Source organism: Propithecus coquereli, unplaced genomic scaffold (assembly GCF_000956105.1).
Source record: "Propithecus coquereli isolate 6110/MARCELLA unplaced genomic scaffold, Pcoq_1.0 Scaffold77, whole genome shotgun sequence".
Lineage (NCBI taxonomy): Eukaryota > Metazoa > Chordata > Mammalia > Primates > Indriidae > Propithecus > Propithecus coquereli.
In genome coordinates, this window is record NW_012153840.1 from 2,077,761 (window position 1) to 2,094,863 (window position 17,103).

General features: G+C 50.5%; 1 protein-coding gene across 1 annotated transcript; it reads right to left on the minus strand.

Moving 5' to 3' along the window:
• Positions 1-124: 124 nt before the first annotated feature.
• On the minus strand, positions 125-12,540 carry LOC105824902 (chymotrypsin-like elastase family member 2A). The gene is made up of 8 exons (XM_012662511.1): positions 12,482-12,540; positions 12,103-12,191; positions 6,793-6,890; positions 5,587-5,715; positions 4,944-5,080; positions 3,895-4,040; positions 3,065-3,217; positions 125-220 (listed from the first exon to the last, which is right to left on the minus strand). The coding sequence occupies exons 1-8, from the start codon at positions 12,519-12,521 to the stop codon at positions 203-205; spliced, it is 810 nt and encodes a 269-aa protein (XP_012517965.1). The 5' UTR covers positions 12,522-12,540; the 3' UTR covers positions 125-202.
• Between the last annotated feature and the right edge of the window lie 4,563 nt (positions 12,541-17,103).

A 17,103-nucleotide genomic window follows, 5' to 3' on the forward strand; every position in this document is an offset into this window, starting at 1 on the left:
CTTCCCAGAGAAGGCCCCATCCCTGGGGTCTTTTAAGCTGTCTGACCTCAGCCTGTTTCTTGTTCCTAGGGCCCTGGATGTTAGATGATTTGCTAATAAGAGTCTCACCAAGCTGTGATTCATGTAGTTGTTACTTTATTATAATATCATTTTCTTTCTGTGACCTTTCCAAGTCTGAAACAGTCGTGCAGACTTCTTTTGGTTAGTTGTTTTCCATCACCTGCAGGGTGCACACAAAATAATCAAGTTAACCAAACAGCAGTGCTGCGCTTGGCAGTTTCCTGTCTTTGCCCTTCCAGGCTCCGCTACTCATGTGAATCCCGGGCAGCCTGCGCTGGGGTAGCTCCTGCCTAAGGAGTTCTGATGATGCTTGGGAGAGAAAGATGTGATCACGGCTTTTCACTGACCTCTTAGGGTCTTCCTGTAAAGGGGGTCTTAGCTTGGATCCTTTTTGGGCTTCATGGTGGGGGACTGTGAACCCCTAAAAATTATAAGCCAAATGTGTGGATGGGCATACTTTCAGATTTCATTTGTTTCTCAGATCAAAACTGCTGTTTGCAAGGCACTGTTCGCACTGTGGGTGGGGCCGTAACCTGGTTTCAGAGGCTGTTTAGCAGTATCTGTTAAACATTTTCACACGCCGAGTTCACGATCAGTGCAGCTGCCGTAGCACAGACACTCAGACCCCTGTGCAAGAATTATGTGCAAGGATGTTCCCTTGAGCTCTGTAAGTGTCGAACATAGGAAACAGGTGAAAGCTTCGACCATTATATTCACAATACGAAGCATTATCTGGCTGTTCGAAAGAATGACACAGACGTATGTACTGACATGTAAAATGTGAGAGGGTGTTAAGTGAAAAAAGTAAGTCGCAGGACCGTATGGAGAGTAGGACTGTATCTTTTGGTTAGAAGACAGCATGTACCTATGTACGTACATAGACAGTTTATACGTGCACGTACCATCCAGAAGACCACACCTGAGCCGTTAACAGTGACAGCTCTGGACAGTGGAATTGCGGATGTGAAACGATAGGGGACTTCTGCTTTTTTGTTTGATATACTCATATTCTTTTAATATTTTTACAAACAGTATGTATTATCTTCTGAAAAAATAAAGCTAGTGATTGCTGAAGATCCCTGTGTTGCTGTCATTCAGGAGACATCTGTTGAAAGGATGAATGCCCTTGGCCACGTGTCTCCTCCTGAAGCTTCTCTGCTCAGATCTTTTGTTGGCAGCTTCCTGACCTTGGGTTGTCACCTGTCTGGGTTTCTCCCAAGCACCCACAGGCTGCAGCTGCGCGTGACTCCAGGCTGCACACCGTGTGTGCCTGGGCTGGGACCACTGCATGGTTTCATCAGGCCCTCCGCAGCTGCCGGGGGCTACCCCCACCCGAGGACAGCTGGGCGCTTGGCTCTTCCACTTCCGGAACCCGTTCCCGGGCATCTGTGCCTGCCTTGGCTGCTGTCCCGTGACTGCAGGACCTCTGCCCAGTGCCTTGGAAGGCTCGCTTTCCCGGCTGATCCCTGCTGCTGTCCGGCCACGCTTTAGGGTCTGGCCTGCTCTGTGATGCTTGTGTGTGTTGCTGGGAACAGCTGACGCTGGGACAAGGAGTCAGGACAATTGCCCCTGGCCCCTGCTTTGAGCCCTGAAGGTACTGCGGGGACCAGCTGCACGGAGACTCACGCAGCTGGGGCGGGAAAGGGGTCTTGGGATTGGCTGGGAAAAGGCCCCTCAGCATCCTCTGTCCAGGCCAGTCTCCTTTGAAACGCTGGTGGGACCTCAGCAGCTGGACTCAGACTTCCCTCTGCCCAAATGAAATCATGGCTTTCCCCCAATTTACCAAAAACAAAAACAAAAGCTAATTAATGCCCACTCTTTTTTTGATTTTCCATTTTTCTCCAACAAACTTTTCTGGAATCTCTGATGCCTGTGAGCACGTGCTGGCAAAGAAATGGCAGCAGACAGAGCAGTGAACGAGGAGCTGGCAGGTGTTCATGGGCAACCTGGGAAACAACCACCTGCTTGTTCTGACAGTGCAGTTTTCCTCCTGTGACCACGTGCTCGTGGCTGCAGGTTCATACTTGGTTTCATGAGTGTCAGTTGAATTCAATCTAACAGTTTCTGCAAGTTAAACCTAAGCAGTCAGATGCCAGCTCTCCCCTGTGTTGGGGGCTCTGCCACAAAGGCCACGACTCTCACTTGCTCTGGCTCCTAAGAATGTGGAGGAGCCCTGGTCTAGGTCGAGTCCCAAGAGCAAACTGAGGTGGTGGCAATGCCAGGGGTGGTTAAGAAATTGCCCCCAATTGGCATAGAGCGTCCTCCTCTTCCCTTCCTGTGTCCACCACTGGGCTCAGGGCCCCCGCCCTCCCCCAGGTCCCCCTTTCTCATGATGACGCTTCCTGTTCTGCTTCTGCTCACAGCTGCTGTATCCGTGGCTGCTCCTTAATACTGGTGATTGCTATTATTTTTTTAATAAATAATTGTATAGTTATTGTAAACAAATGTGTGTTCATTGTTCAAAAATACAGAAATTGAGCTGGTGCAGAAACTCGTAGGGGACAGCCGATTTCACATTCACAAGAATAGGGGGCCACCTCGGCCCCGTGTGCCTGGACTGTCCCCGTCTACAGCTGGACGTCCTGCATCCCAGGAACCTCAGCCCCGAACCAACTGGGAAGAGTGGCCGTGGACTGATTTCCAATGACTAAGGCTGCAGAGGTCTCAAACTGTTAGGTTTTGGGCTTTGCAGATGAATCCGAGTGTTCCTAGCACTGGCTGGTGGGGTCTGTGCCTACACACAGAGAAGCAAAACCGAAATACCCCACTAATCCTAAGGAACCCACTCTTAATGCCTGAGGAGAATCCTCTGTTCTCAACCTCTGTGGACAAGGCCACTCTCCATGTTCCTTTTCACTCAACTTTGCCCACGCAGAAACTTTGCGGGGGCTCCTGCCTACACCTCAGGAGGAAGGAGGGGCTCTCAGACCCCGGGCGGCCATGGCCCTCTTGGGGCGGGTGAGCAGAGCAGTGCCCGTGGGCTCAGGGCTCGTGTGGTTCTTACCGACTCGATCCAGGAGATGTAGTTGGAGACCCGTGTGAAGACGGAGGGCTTGTGGTAGTAGTTGCAGCCAAGGCTGGACCCGAAGCTGACCACGCCGTGCACTTCCCACTGGCCGTTCTCTGCCTCGCAGTTCAGCGGCCCCCCGGAGTCCCCCTGAGGAAGGCCGCGCGTTAGAACCCCTGTGCTCATGGCATCTCTGTTGTGCTACTGCGGGGGCTCTGCCCTCTGAAGCCAGCCCCGTGTCACAGCTCAAGGTGGTGCCACCATCCCGACAAGCGCTGACATTCCTTCTTTCCGTGCGCCCAGCGCCGGGCTGAGCACTGTCTATGCCTCATCTCAGCAAATCACAAAGCCGTGAGGTTCGCCTAGGAGCGCTGTCAGTGCTCCCGGCCACCGAGGGGGGACCTGGAGTCTTGGAGGTTGGGACCCGCCAGGCTGGACAGGCAGTTAGTGAAGGAGCTGAGGACACGTCCCGGAGTTAGGCTACCAGGCCCCTAACTGCTGCTGGCCATTTCCTTCCACCGTGAGGGAATGTCCTCGGGGCGGGGGGTTGTCTATGTGGGCAGAGAGCGTGGGGTACAGTGTGATCTGAAAGGTGTGGAGCTACTTCTACTCCGTCCCACTCTGTCCCACCTTGCACTATGGGACAAAGTCCCCCTACAGCAATTCCGTTTTGAGGCGACAAGATCAAAGGTCGGGGATATGTCCGGAGCTATTTCTGGGTGCTTCTGCCAGGAGGCAGCAGGACAGACCCCAGGACTCCTAGAGCCTTTCCCCATCTCCAGCCACACTTGGTGGCATAACAGGGGCACCGGATTTTCTGTACTCACGTTGCAGCTGGAGGTCACGCCGTCACCCCCAGCGCAGACCATGTTGTTCTTCACGGTGCTGCCCCACCAGCCAGAGCTGGAGCACGTGGCATAGTCCACGACCAGCAAGCGGCCCTGTTGCAGGATGTCAGGAGTATCCCCGTTGGCTGAATGACAAGAGAGAGAGCATTACGGTGACAAAGGGACTCCTGAGAAAAAGGGAAGTAGTGGACACCTGCTGGGCTTTCTGTCTAGCTCTTTTTTTTTTTTTTCTGAGACAGGGTCTTTCCCTGTCATCCAGGTGGGAGGGTGGTAGTGTGATCATAGCTCACTGCAACCTCAGACTCCTAGGCTCAAGCGATCCTCTTGCCTCAGCTTCCAGAGTATGTGGGAATACAGGCGCACAGCACCATGACACCTGGCTAATTTTTCTACTTTTGGTACAAACGGTCTCACTGTGGCTCGGGCTGTAGCCTCTTCTTTCTGGCCCCTGTTACTCTCTCCCATCCACGGGGTTGCCATGGGAGCAGCCATGTTTGTCTATACTGTTTCTCTATATTACTGTACAGTTGATTGGTTAGTGGCACATGGGACAGCTTTTGATATGAGGAGTGCAGGGTCTGGCGAGGTCTCCAGGGACCTTGTGGAGCTCCAGAAGCCTGAGGTCACAGAGTAAATGCTGTCCTGGACTCTGGCCTTGGGCCATACGGAACATGTCATGTGGTCTGTATAAACAGTCTCATTCCATCACAGGCATCATGACAACTAACACCTGGCAGTTACGATGTGCCAGACACTGGTCTAAGAGCCTCCCATCGGAGCACTCCTTCAACCATCTCGACAACGCTGTGATGTAGGTGCTATGATCATCCCATTTTACAGATGAGGACTGTGGCACAGAGAGGCTACCTAACGTGCCCAAGGTCACACAGCTATCAAGCGGGAGAGCTGGGATTTGAACCCAGGCAGACTTACCAGTCTATGCCCTCTGGCCTCTCCGGGGCAGCGAGAGGCCCTGGATGGACAGGGGCAACATTGCCTCCTCTCCCTCCTGGTCCCCACTTACTTACTCTGCAGCGTTCCCCAGCCGGTGACATAGCAGGGGTAGTTGTTGGGGAGAATGGTGCCAGCAGGTGGGAGGCAGGCCAGCTGGATCTTGTCGCTCAGGGAGACAGACGAAGCCAGTTTGAGCAGGGCAATGTCATTCCTGGGTCAGTGAAGAGGCCGAGCATGAAGAGAGGGTTGACTTTCCATGCCCTGTGGGGCCCTGGAGAGCTCTGAAACCCTTGTCGTCTTTCTGTGGACATGACTCCCGGGCTGCCCTGACAGGCAGGACAGAGGCCTTGTCGGGAGGGGAAGGCGGAGAGACTGTGCCCTCCTCCCCTGACAGTCGTGGCATCTGCAGCAGCATCCCTGGGTCTCCAAGGCTTGGCACGGAGGAGCGGCATGGTCAGCGAGGGTCTGGGCTGGCCAGGCGGCCAGCAGGCACAGCTGGCAGGAAACCCAGGTCACTCTAGCAGTCTTTGCTTCTGCCTTCCCAGGTCACACCCCCGCCCCAGGGACCTTTGGGGCTGGCTCCAGGTCTAAGAGTCAGAGCTCCTTCTGCCTCCCTACAGAGGCAGCAAAGGAGGGGGTAGGGTTGAGCCCCCTGCCTCCGTGAGACCCCTGTCTGTTCCCTTGCCAACCTCACCCTCCAAGTGCACCCAGACGCACCCTTTGGCAAGCTGGTTGGAGTCCCACTTCTCGTGCACCACGAGCTTGGAGACCTTGACAGCCACCGAGCCCGACTCCTCAGTGGAGAGCTTGTGCCGGCCCAGCACCACGCGGTAGGTCTTGGAGGAGCTGGGAGAAAGGGGCCAAACGGAGTGGGCTCCCAGCTGCCCCCACAGGCAGGGACACCCTAATGCGTCCCCTCCAGAGGCCTGGCTTTGGATAGCAATGGGGATGTAAGTGACTACTGCGGGAGCCACGGGTTGGAGTTTGGGGATTTTTCTTCCCCAGGGGCAGCTGGTTCTAATGTAACATAAACTATACAGCATGATAACTACAACTATGTAATAATTTGTTACTATGCTAACTACGAGCTGCAATACAAAAGTTATAATAACATAATCTCTATGTTATTTTGAAGGGAATAGATGAACACAGAGAAACAGGAGTTATTTGCCCTCAAGGGCATTTTCTGGTTTAACCCTCCAGCTCTCATTTTCAGATGGGGAAACTGAGGCCCAGAGAGGGCTAACTAGTCCAGAGTCCCACAGTCAGTGAGAAACCAGGGCCAGGAGCCAGGACTCCTGACTCCCAGGCCTTATTAATTTCCCATCATCTCGTGGAATTTATTATGAATTAGGTGGGAGAAAGGAACTACCCCTAGCAAGAGTGACACCGACCCAGCCAAACCTTGGAAGCTCCGGTGAGTTCCAGCTGATGTGATAAGCAGAGGTCACAGGGAAGAAAGAGGATAAGTGAACAACGTTGCAGAATCTTCTCTTTCCCCCTGGGCCTTATAATTGGCGTATTTGTTATAATTCACTTTTATTGAGCACTTACTAAGTGCCAGGCCTATTTAATCCACACTCAATTCTCTCACCCCATTTTTACAGGTGATAGTATTGAAGCTTGGAGAAGTTGCTTGTGGGAACCCAATTCCAGATCCAGAGGCCACATCTACAAACCTGGAGGGCAGGGATTGTACCGTCCCCTCCTCTGCATCCTCCCTCAGTGCCTGGCACAGGTCACTCAGTCCATGCCACATATTGACGCATGGACGGACCAACAGACAGAACCATAGGTGGACTGAAGCTTGTGCCTTGGCCATGCAGGTGGTCATCTGCACAGCCTGGTGCGGGCCATTCGGGCCCCGCTCCGAGAGGCAGCACGGGCGGTGCTCGGGCTGGGTGCCTGGGGCGTGGCAGTTACCTGATGCAGTGGGCCGCTGTCATGACCCAGTTCTGGGCCACCAGGGACCCTCCGCAGGTGTGGTGCCACTTGCCGTTGGAGCTGTACTGCAGGGAGACCTGTGGAGAAGCACAGGCACGCCGGGGGCTGAGAGGTCTAGGCGGCGCTGCTGTCCAGTGTCACGAGAGCAGGGCCGTGGCCGGCCCAGTAAGGGAGTGAGGCACTCACAGGTGCAAAATAAGGGGTTGCCAAAAACTCAGCCATCCCGATAAAAATCATTTTAATGCTATCTATTAAAAAAAATCAAAATTAACACAAAAATTCAGGATAAACAAAATATCGAAAACTTACATAGGCAATTAAAACATAACTGTTCTGAACATCTTTTTGCAACTTGATTTGTTGAGATCTTCCCCTTCTTGGGAGCTATTCTTAGCTCCCTCCAATTTAATATGTCTGAAACCAACCTCTCGGATTCCACCCCCCAATCCTGTTCTTTCCGCAGGCTTCCTCGTCTCAGTAAATGGCGACTCTTCTTCCTGCTCAGGTCACAAACCTTGGCGTCATCCTTTGCTCTTCTCTTACTCTCATATCCTGCGTTCAAATCCGTCTGCAAATTCCGTCAGCTCTGCTTTCAGAACACGTGGAGTGACTGCTACCCCGGCACCACCTGAGCTGCTCGCCCCAGCCACTGTCATCTCTCGTCTAGTGTCCTGTTTTCCCCGCTCCCACTCATATTTTCCAACACAGCAGGCAGAATGATCCTTTTCAATGTAAGTCTGGGGACACGAGTGATAGCTCATGCCTGTAATCCCAGCGCTTTGGGAGGCCAAGGCAAGAGGATTGCTTGAGGCCAGGAGTTCAAGACCAGCCTGGGCAACATAGGAGACCCCCCCTCTCTTAAAATATGAACAATAGAAAAATTAGCCCAGTGTGGTGCATTCTCCTATAGTCCAACCTACTCAGGAGGCTGAGGTGGGAGGATAGCTTGAGCCCAGGAGTTTGAGGTTGTTGTGGCCATGATGATGCCACTGTACTCTAGCCTGGGTGACAGAGCAAGACCCTGTCTCTAACAGTAAATAAATAAATAAATAAATAAATTCTAGAAAACAAGTAAATGTAGTGTGATTATGTCTCTCAGCTCAAACACTCCAGTGCCTCCCCCTTGAACACAGTAAAATCCCAAACTGTACGATGACCTCCTAGGCCCTCCCTGACCTCTCTGATTTCATAGGCCTCCACCCCCTCTCTTCTAGCCATACTGACCTTCGTGCGGTTCTGCAAATGCACCAAACCCACTTCTGCCTCAGGGCCTTTGCACTTGCTGTTCCCCCTGCCTGGAATATTCTTCTCCCAAGTAACAGCATAGCTCTCTCCTTCCCTTCCTATAGGTCTCTGCTCAAGGTTACTTCCTCTGTGAGGCCTTCTATGACCACCGTATCCAACATGCTGTGCGCACACACACATGCACGCTCCTGTACACATGCATACACACACAGACGTGCACACGTCTCTCTCTTCCCTCTTGTCCTGCTTTACTCTTCATCATCGTATCTTTCGCTACCTGATATGTTATGAATTTACCCATCAACTGTTTATTGTCTCAGCCACCCCACTTTAAAAAAATGTCTCTGATTTTCTTTTCCTCACTGCTGTCTTCCAGGTGCTTAGAAACAGTGTCTGGTAAATACTTACTGATTGAATCAGTGCTGAGTAAGCAAATGAACGAATGAATGAGTGAATGAACGAAAGTGGAATCACCAGGGCAAGGGTGTGATCTCTCCTGTAGATCTTGTCACCTGTCGCTCTAGTTTCTCCCTGAGGACTGAATGCAGTCCTAGGAATGTGAGAATGCCTGAGTGCACCCGACTTCCTTCCACCCCCAGCTCCTTAGCATGTTTCTTTTTTTGGTAAAAGATTATTTCTGTTTAGGTTTCATAAACTTTAAGGTGACAGCATTTGTCACTGTTCCAGTCTCTAACGAGGCTGTCGCGTGGCCTTCCCCCGTCTTCATTCCTCCTCTCCTGTCTTTCAAGTCTGTGCCATGGCCAAGCAGAAAGGAGGGAGGTGACGGCAGAGCCGACTGCTCTGACCAGGGCTCCTGTCTCTGGGGGAGTGGTTCTCTCTGCGCTGCTTTTCTCCCAACGTCTGCATTTCTGATTAGCCACTGGGCGTTTCTCATTTGCTCGATATTAAGGGGCCTTAGAGGAACTGGCTTTTTTTTTTTTTTTATTTCAGCATATTATGGGGGTACAGATGTTTAGGTTACGTATGTTGCCCTTGGAACTGGCTTTTAAAAAGATGTTTAAAATTAGACAAAATGGAAAAAACACACCTAAAAGTGCCTCCCTCCTCAATCTCAAAATAGGCTGAAGCCATCCATCCTACAGATGTGAAATTGTGTCCACGTAACACATGTTACTTGTGGGCAGCAAAGTGTGGCCCAAAGAGCAAGGACTGAACCAAATTTGAATCCTCACTGTGCCCCGGGCTAACCGGGTGACGTAGGGCAACTAGGTACCCTTTCTGTGTCCCAGATAAGTTGGTTTTTTTTTTTGAGACACAGTCTTGCTCCGTTGCCTAGAGTTGGGCTAGAGTGCTGTAGGGTCAGCCTGGCTCAGAGCAACCTCCAACTCCTGGGCTCAAGGGATCCTCTTGCCTCAGCCTCTCAAGTAGCTGGGACTACAGGCCTATGCAACCAAGCCTGGGTAATTTTTTCTATTTTTAGTAGAGACGGGGTGGAGGGGGTGTCTCACTTTTGCTCAGGTTGGTCTCGGACTCCTGACCACAAACGATCCTCCTGCCTGGGTCTCTCAGAGTGCTAGGAATACAGGCATGAGCCACCACGTCCAGCCTGAGAAGTTCTTCCCTTATCTGGAAAATGGGGAACATAATACCTACTGTGCAGGGCTCTCGGGGGGATGAATGCTGTAATCACAATAGCAAACACTTTACGTGTCTAATAATTTGAGCACTTGCCAGGGGCCAGACACTGTTCTGAGCTCAGAATGTGCATCAGCTCACGTCGTAACCACAGCAACCCTATGAGGCAGCATCGTTATTCCCCTTTCACAGCTGAGTAAACTAAGGCAGCTGATGTGCATCAGCACAATGGGGTCCGTGCCACACGGCTCTAGGGTGTTTCTAATATTGCCTCCAAAGGGCGATGGAGTTGCTCCAGGTCATCGCCAGGATTGGAGCCCCGGCCACCTGGATCCGGAATCTGTTTTTGGAAACTTTATACTTTTTGGAAAACTTTAAATCTACTTTAGTTCTAAAGCTCGTAGCCCTTTATTTTTGAGTGTATGGTGGATTCGTTTTGGGAGCATTGACCCAGAGCCACAATCTTGGGGATGTCAGTCCTCTCAGGTAGTACAGTGCTGAGTCACATTAATCCTGGCTTTGTTTAAAACGTTGATATTTTGTTCATTATGGATACTTTTGTATTAAGTTTGATTTTTAAAAATATTGCATGCAAATATTATTCATTTTGGTTGCCAAGTTTTGTGTTACCCCCTTAAATTTTTCCCCTAAAGTCAGTGCCTTGCTTGCCTCCCCTGAGTTTCTGCCCAGCTAGACCTGCCCACCCAGCCCAATAAACAAATCTCCCCGAGGAAACAGAAGCAGGAAGTGTAGGGTCTTCCAAGACTCACAGCAGTTGGCTGCCGAGGCAAGGATACACTGGGACAAGAGGGTAGGAAACACTTAGGTCGGCAGCACTGAGGGGATCTCAGCACAAGTGTCCCTGTGCTCTGGGGCCCTGCAGCGCAGGGACGTGGCCCCTCCTCCAACCTCCCAGAGAAAAAATACTGTGCGACTTTGAAAAAAGCAAAAGAAGTGGTAAAGGGACATAAAGCCAAGTATACAAATTGTGAAATATCAAGCACCATTCTATCATTGGCCCTCTCTTTTTTTAAGTTATTTTTAAAGACTCACTATGTTGCCCAAGCTGGTCTCAAACTCCCAGCCTCGAGTGATCCTCCTGCCTCAGCCTCTCAAGTAGCTGGGACTACAGGCATGAGCCAGAAGGCTCTCTTAGTTGAAGGGCAGGGCCTAGATGGTGGCCATTCCTTCTATAAACATAGTGACTGCGGCATGAGGCACCCTGAACACAGAAGGCTAGCAGGCCCCTAGACGCACCCACCACTTAGGTTTAGAAACTCACCCCAATTCAGCCGGGTTTGCACCCACACTTGTTTGTGTACATTCTGCTCGCAATAATGAAATTTCATTAAACACGTAACTACCAAAATATGAGTTCGAAAAGAGAGTTGTGATTTGTATGGAAACTAAGTTAAATGCTTGGAAGAGACTGGATAACCATGACTCTTAAAAAAAATTCTCTTGAATTAGTGTGTGAGAAAGTGGAAAGATTAGGAGAAAAAGTCGTAAAAGTCTGGATGGGCTCGTCACTCAGATTGCTTCATGAGTGTTTCAAAGTTTCTACTCTAAAGAAATGAACTTGTAGATGATATATTATGGGATGGTTTATATGAGAATGACAGTTAAGAACTAAAAAGATTAGTGAATGAATGTATATTTACATGATCTAAATTAAGATAAAATGTTTAAAGCATATATGTATGATTTAAAATAATTTATCTATAATCAGTTTTTCAATACTCAGTCCCAATTATGTCAGACAAGAGAGATCTCCCTATATTTATTTATGACAATGTGAACTCCATACATTTCCTTTGAGAGTCCTGTCACTAACAGCTGGATTGGGTGGTGCACACCTGTAATCCCAGCTACTCGGGAGGCTGAGGCAGAAGGATCGCTTGAGGCCAGGAGTTCAAGTTGGGGTGGGTGTGGGTTAGTCCCACCACTGACATGTCCTAGGACTTTGTGCCTGTGCCCCACCCTGCATTTTAGTCTTGCTATCACTATGATTATGTGAACGTAAGGAAACATTCATTTTCATTGGTAACATCAATTTTCATTGCTTTGCCTATAGTTAAGGATTAATCTGCATAAACAGCACTGATTGGTTCCTTAAAGCAAGGCTCATTTGCATAGGTGGTGATGAATGGTTCATACGACAACAGTACATTTGTATGCAAGCATCTGATTGGTTAGCAGAGTAAGACTATGTGAATTTGTGGGCAGGAATAGTGGGGTGGAGCAGCTCCTTATTGAAGCTGGAGAAGGCACCTCTCCCCGACACCCAGGGCTGGCCCAGGCCACAGAAATATGTTTTACTGGTGAAGTGGCCACGCTGCCCACCAATCCTCATCTCTGCCAGCACAATAGAGCCCATGGTGGAAGGGCAAAGCGGTGATGTGAGGGGAGTGGGGCCGGGAAGGAGGAAGTATAGCGTGGTCGACTCACCTGCCAGGGCCAGCTGTTGGGGTTCACATCTTCACCTCCGACCACCCTGGACACCTTGGGCGGGTAAGTGGAGCGCCCACAGCTGAGAGCTGTGGTAAGAGAAAGGGTTGTGAGCCCAGGTAGCAGTGACCCAAGCAATGTACCCTACACTCACAGCATTCCTACCCCTTAAATAGAAAATCTTGGTTCTGGAAGGATCCTAAGAGATCATAGAGTTCTGCTCTTTGGTCCAGTTCTTTTGATCTCTGCTCCAGCTTTCTTATAGCTATAGGACTTCATGCAGAGGGGGCGGGGAGGGGTTAGAGGGGAAGGCAGGAAGGTCCCTTTCCCACCTCCACCTGGGGATGGAAAACCAGGGTCTCTGGGTGACAGGGCTCACCTCCAACTACCAATGCAGACAGCAGTAGGATCCTGATCATGGTGTGTCCCTGGGATTCTGTAAGCCTGGCCCTGGCTAATGCCTCGGTTTTATGGGCAGGCTTATCAGCGAGAGATACCCTGGGAGCATGCAAGATGGGGATTTTCCCAAAGCCCAGTGGAAAAAGGAGCTCGTGTCCAAATATTTTTTTCTATTTTATCCCAACCATCACCCTTGAAATATTTTGAAAAAAATGCCAAAGATAGGTATTGGAATATGGGTTCTATCTGCTTTCAAGAGACTATGTTGTGTGTTAGGGGAGGAAGAAAAATATTTGTTGTTGGTCCTTGGGGTTGTGTTTTTTGTTTTTTGAGATAGGGTCTCACTCTGTTATCAGGGCTAGAGTGCTAGAGTGCCGTGGGCATCAGCCTAGCTCACAGAACCTCAAACTCCTGGGCTCAAGCAGGGGGCTTAATCATTGATGATAAAGTGCCATGAATGGAGGAGTGTGGTTAACTCAACTTTTACACCTGAGGCCAAAAACAGATGCACTAAGTTTACAGCACCTTTTTGATTTTTCCAGGCCAGTAACTGTATAGCTGGGGGTGGACTAGGGGGAGAAAACTAAAAATCAGGTTAGTTTTGCATAACTCCTCCTGACTCAGTCTCTCAATTAGCTCGGACTACAGGGGTGTGCCCCCACGCCCAGCTAATTTTTTCTACTTTTAGTTGCCCAGCTAATTTTTTATTCTATTTTTTACTAGAGACAGGGTCTCACTCTTACTCAGACTGGTCTTGAATCCCTGACCTCAAGTGATCCTCCCGCCTCAGCCTCCCAGAGTGCTAGGATTACAGGTGTGTGCCACTGCACCTGGCCTCGGATCGTGTTTTGTAAGAAAGATTAAGTTGGCATGCTGAACAAACAGTATTCTGGTTCAGTCACTCTCAAGGTGGCTGGTTTAGCCTGATGGGGGACATTTGACGTTTAGAGGCATTTTTGTTGTCATGGCAGAGGTTGATGTAATTATTGGCATCTAGTGGGTAGAGAACAGAGATGCTGCTAAACATCCTACAATGCACAGGACAACAAGGACTTGCTCAGCCCCAAATGTCAATGGTGCTGGGGTGGAGAAACCCTGTCTTAGGCCATGCCATGGCTTGCTTTGTGACATTGGATGAGTCATGTAAGTCTCGAGGCCAGGATGCCCATATGTGAAACAGGGAGAGAAACCTGTGTCCAGTCTGTTTCACAACATCGTGGTGAGGATTTGCATAATGTGGGGAACGTGCTGCCCAGCAGAGGGGCAAGGCAGACCCAGGCAATTGAGGTTTGGCAGCCCCAGTGATGGGGCGAAGGCGAAACCTGACACAGGAGGGCCTTGTCGGGATGGATCAGGTTGGGTTTCATGGTCTGCTACTAAGACAATAGAAGTTTGCACTTGCCCAATAACTTTGTCTTCCACATGGGGTCAAAAGAGGAGCTTCTTGCAAAGGAGAACAAAGGTAGGCAAACCGACACTCACCAAGCACTCACATTTGTTATCTAATCTAAGCCTTAGAAAATCAGAGAAGCCCTTAAGAGGCTCCCTTATTTCAGAGGAGGAAGCTGGGTTCAGACAGGTAAAGTGACTTGCCCAGATCACACAGCTTCTGAGTGGCAGAATGGGGATTTGAACCTATGTTGGTCTGATTCCAGCAGTGTGCATCACCTCCTAGTACTACCATGAGCCCCTCGTTGGCGGGGAAGGTGGAGTAAGTGAGCGGGTTTCCTGATGGACTTTCTTGCTCTTCCTGAGACTGTCACTCTTGTTGCTTTCAGGCAGAGCACAGTGCCGGGCAGGCCAGGCGCTGAGGAGCCGGCTCTGCTCTGTGATCAGAGACTCCAGTGTTTGTCTCAGCTGGAAAAGCAGAGGGGAAGGTGGACTTGAACTCTTAAGACCTGTGTTCAAGTCCTTGCTTGGTCAGTTTGGAGCGGTGTGGCCCCGACACGTCAGTTACCTTCTGAACCTTAGTTTCCTAGACAGCAATCTAGGCCCGGATTGCAGAACTGTTGTGTGGGTAAGAAAATGGGTGTAAAAGAACTCAATAGTCTCCCAAGGATCATGCAGATATGAGGGCAGTTAGGTGCAGAATCCCACTGGACTGGATGTCGGCAGACCCGGGTTCCAGTCCCAACTCTGCCCCTGACTCCCTGTACAAGTTTGGACTTTGTTTATAGTCAGTAGCAGTTGCTGCAGAAAACGACTATTTCGGAAGTCTCGTTTTATCTTCAAGGTTAATGTGAATTTGTCATCCTGCTCCCCGTATCTGTGTTTGTTTTAATATAAAAATAAGGTTTTTCCTGTATGAGGCCACGGAACAAACACCAGGTTGGCACATGCCATGGGTTTGCTGAGTGACCTTGGGCAATTCACAGAGGACTTCTGGCCTGGGGTTGCCCATCTAGAAAGCAGGAGAGGAACACAAAGCCAGTCTGTTTTACCACTTTGCTGTCAGGATTAGAAAGTGACACAAAACTTCACTCAAATTGGCCTAAGCCAAAAAAGTCATTCCTTGGGCCACAAAATGGAAAAGTCCAGCAGCAGAGGTGGCTTCAGGCACAGCTGGATCCTGGGCCCTGACGATGTCCCCAAGACCTGGCTTCTCTCCTTCTTGTGGCTCTGCCTGTTGCTGTGAGTTCCATTCTCGGGCTGTGTTAAGTGGCCTGTGGCAGCCCCAGGGTCTCCCTTCCTTGGGGACAAGATCACTGCAGAATCTCTGCTTCTCAACTGCAGTCTCGTGGGCATTTTGGGCAGGATGATTCTTCGTTATGGGGCCTGTCCTGTGCATTGCAGGACGTTTGGCAGCACCCCTGCCCCCACCCACTAGGTGCCAGTACCCAACCCCAAGAGCTGTGATAAGCAAAATGTCTCCACACATTGCCAAATGTACCCTGGGGAACAAAATCACTCCTTCTCTTCCTTTCAGTCTCCTTTTGCTGTTGTAGCCTCAAATCCCCACATCCTCAAACCCAGCATGAGTGACAGCCTTCCAGAAGCTCCCTGCAGACCTCCTGTGACCTCTCTGATTGGACCTGCCTCAGGTCACATGCCCATCCCTGAACCAATGGTTGTGGTGGGGGAGGGGATGAAATGCACTGATTGGCCAGGCCTGGAGCACGTGCTCCACTGAGACCACCGGGACCACCAGAGCAGGGATGCCCGGGGACAGCACCTAAACCAGAATCCAGGCTTGTGTGCTGGGTGGGGAGGACATGGGGGCCGGGAGGGCAGAGAGCAAGTAGCCACGACGGCCCACGCCCCCCCCCAGAGCTCGTTTATATATTGTTTGACAACAAGGCAACCTGTCCAGTTCCCACCTGGACTGGGTCTGTGAGGTCTCAGGGGGGCAGGCAGATCCAGATGTGAAATTCCCACGGGACTTTCGACCCATTCAGAACAATCCCTCCGGGAGCCTTGTAGCCCAGTGGCGAGGGGCGTGGGCGTGGGTCCTGGTGCCCCTGTGGTGACTCTGTGTTTGGATCCTGGTTACTGAGTGTGGGCTGGACCAGCGGCAGCAGCACAGCTCAGGAGCTGTCAGAAATGCAGAATCTCCCACCTTGGCATCTGCGGTTCGCTGGGATGCGCAGGTGAGCTCGTTCCTCTGCTCAGTGCAGTTTGAGAAGCTCTGGGCAACGGCAAGGTCCACGTCTCTATTCCTGGCTTTCTTCTCCTGTCTCGTGGACACAAGGTTGGTACGGTTCATCTCTCAGGGTCGTTAGGACTGAACAACGGTTTACTCACTCAAAGCGCTCAGAACAGTAAGTGTGCAGTGAACGTTCACGCTTAGTGCTTCAGACCCGCAGCCCTCGGATATGAGAATAGAACAGAATTCTTCAATCTTTTCCATCAGACAATCCGCTAGATCAGGGGTTGGCAAACGTTTAGTGTAAAGGGCCAGACAGTAAACATTTTAGAGCCATATGGTCTCTGTCACAACTTGTCAGCTCTGCTGTCGTGGTGTAAAAGCAGCCATATGGGCATAGCTGTGTTCCAATAAAACTTTATTTACAAAACAGATTTGTGTTGTAGGCTCTAGTTTGCAGCAAAGTGATGATCTGGGGTCTAGCAGACAGCAGTCCCAACAACAAAATGTCTCAGAAGCCTCGTTCTTCATCTGGAAAGCTTAATTGGAATTTCGTGACTTTGTAATGTAGCTGGGTTTATTTTAATATAAAGTTTTTTCTTCCTTCCAAATCTGCACAGAAAACAGATGCTATGGGGAGACACTGTGTGTTTATTCTCTGCCTGCACACGGCCCCTGGCCCACGGCCATGAGAACCTTTGTAGACACGTGTCTCAACCCTCAACCGGACAGGAATTGGACCCCAAGGAGCTGCTGGAGGCCTAAGGCCTGCAAGGAGTGAGGCTTCCTCTCCTGAGGAACAAAACAGAATGGGAAGATTTGCTGTCAGGAGTCCGGGGAGGGAGGAATTAGGAGCAATGACTCCTCCTATTTGGAAGCCTCTGTTATTTCCTTGGCTCCCAGAAAGGAGGCAGGGCCAGGTGTCCATTTTACAGACGAGGAAAACTGAGGCTAGAGAGGTCAGGCGACTCGGCCATTGACACCGCCTGTCAGTGGCAGAGTTCAGGGCTCCAGCCTGG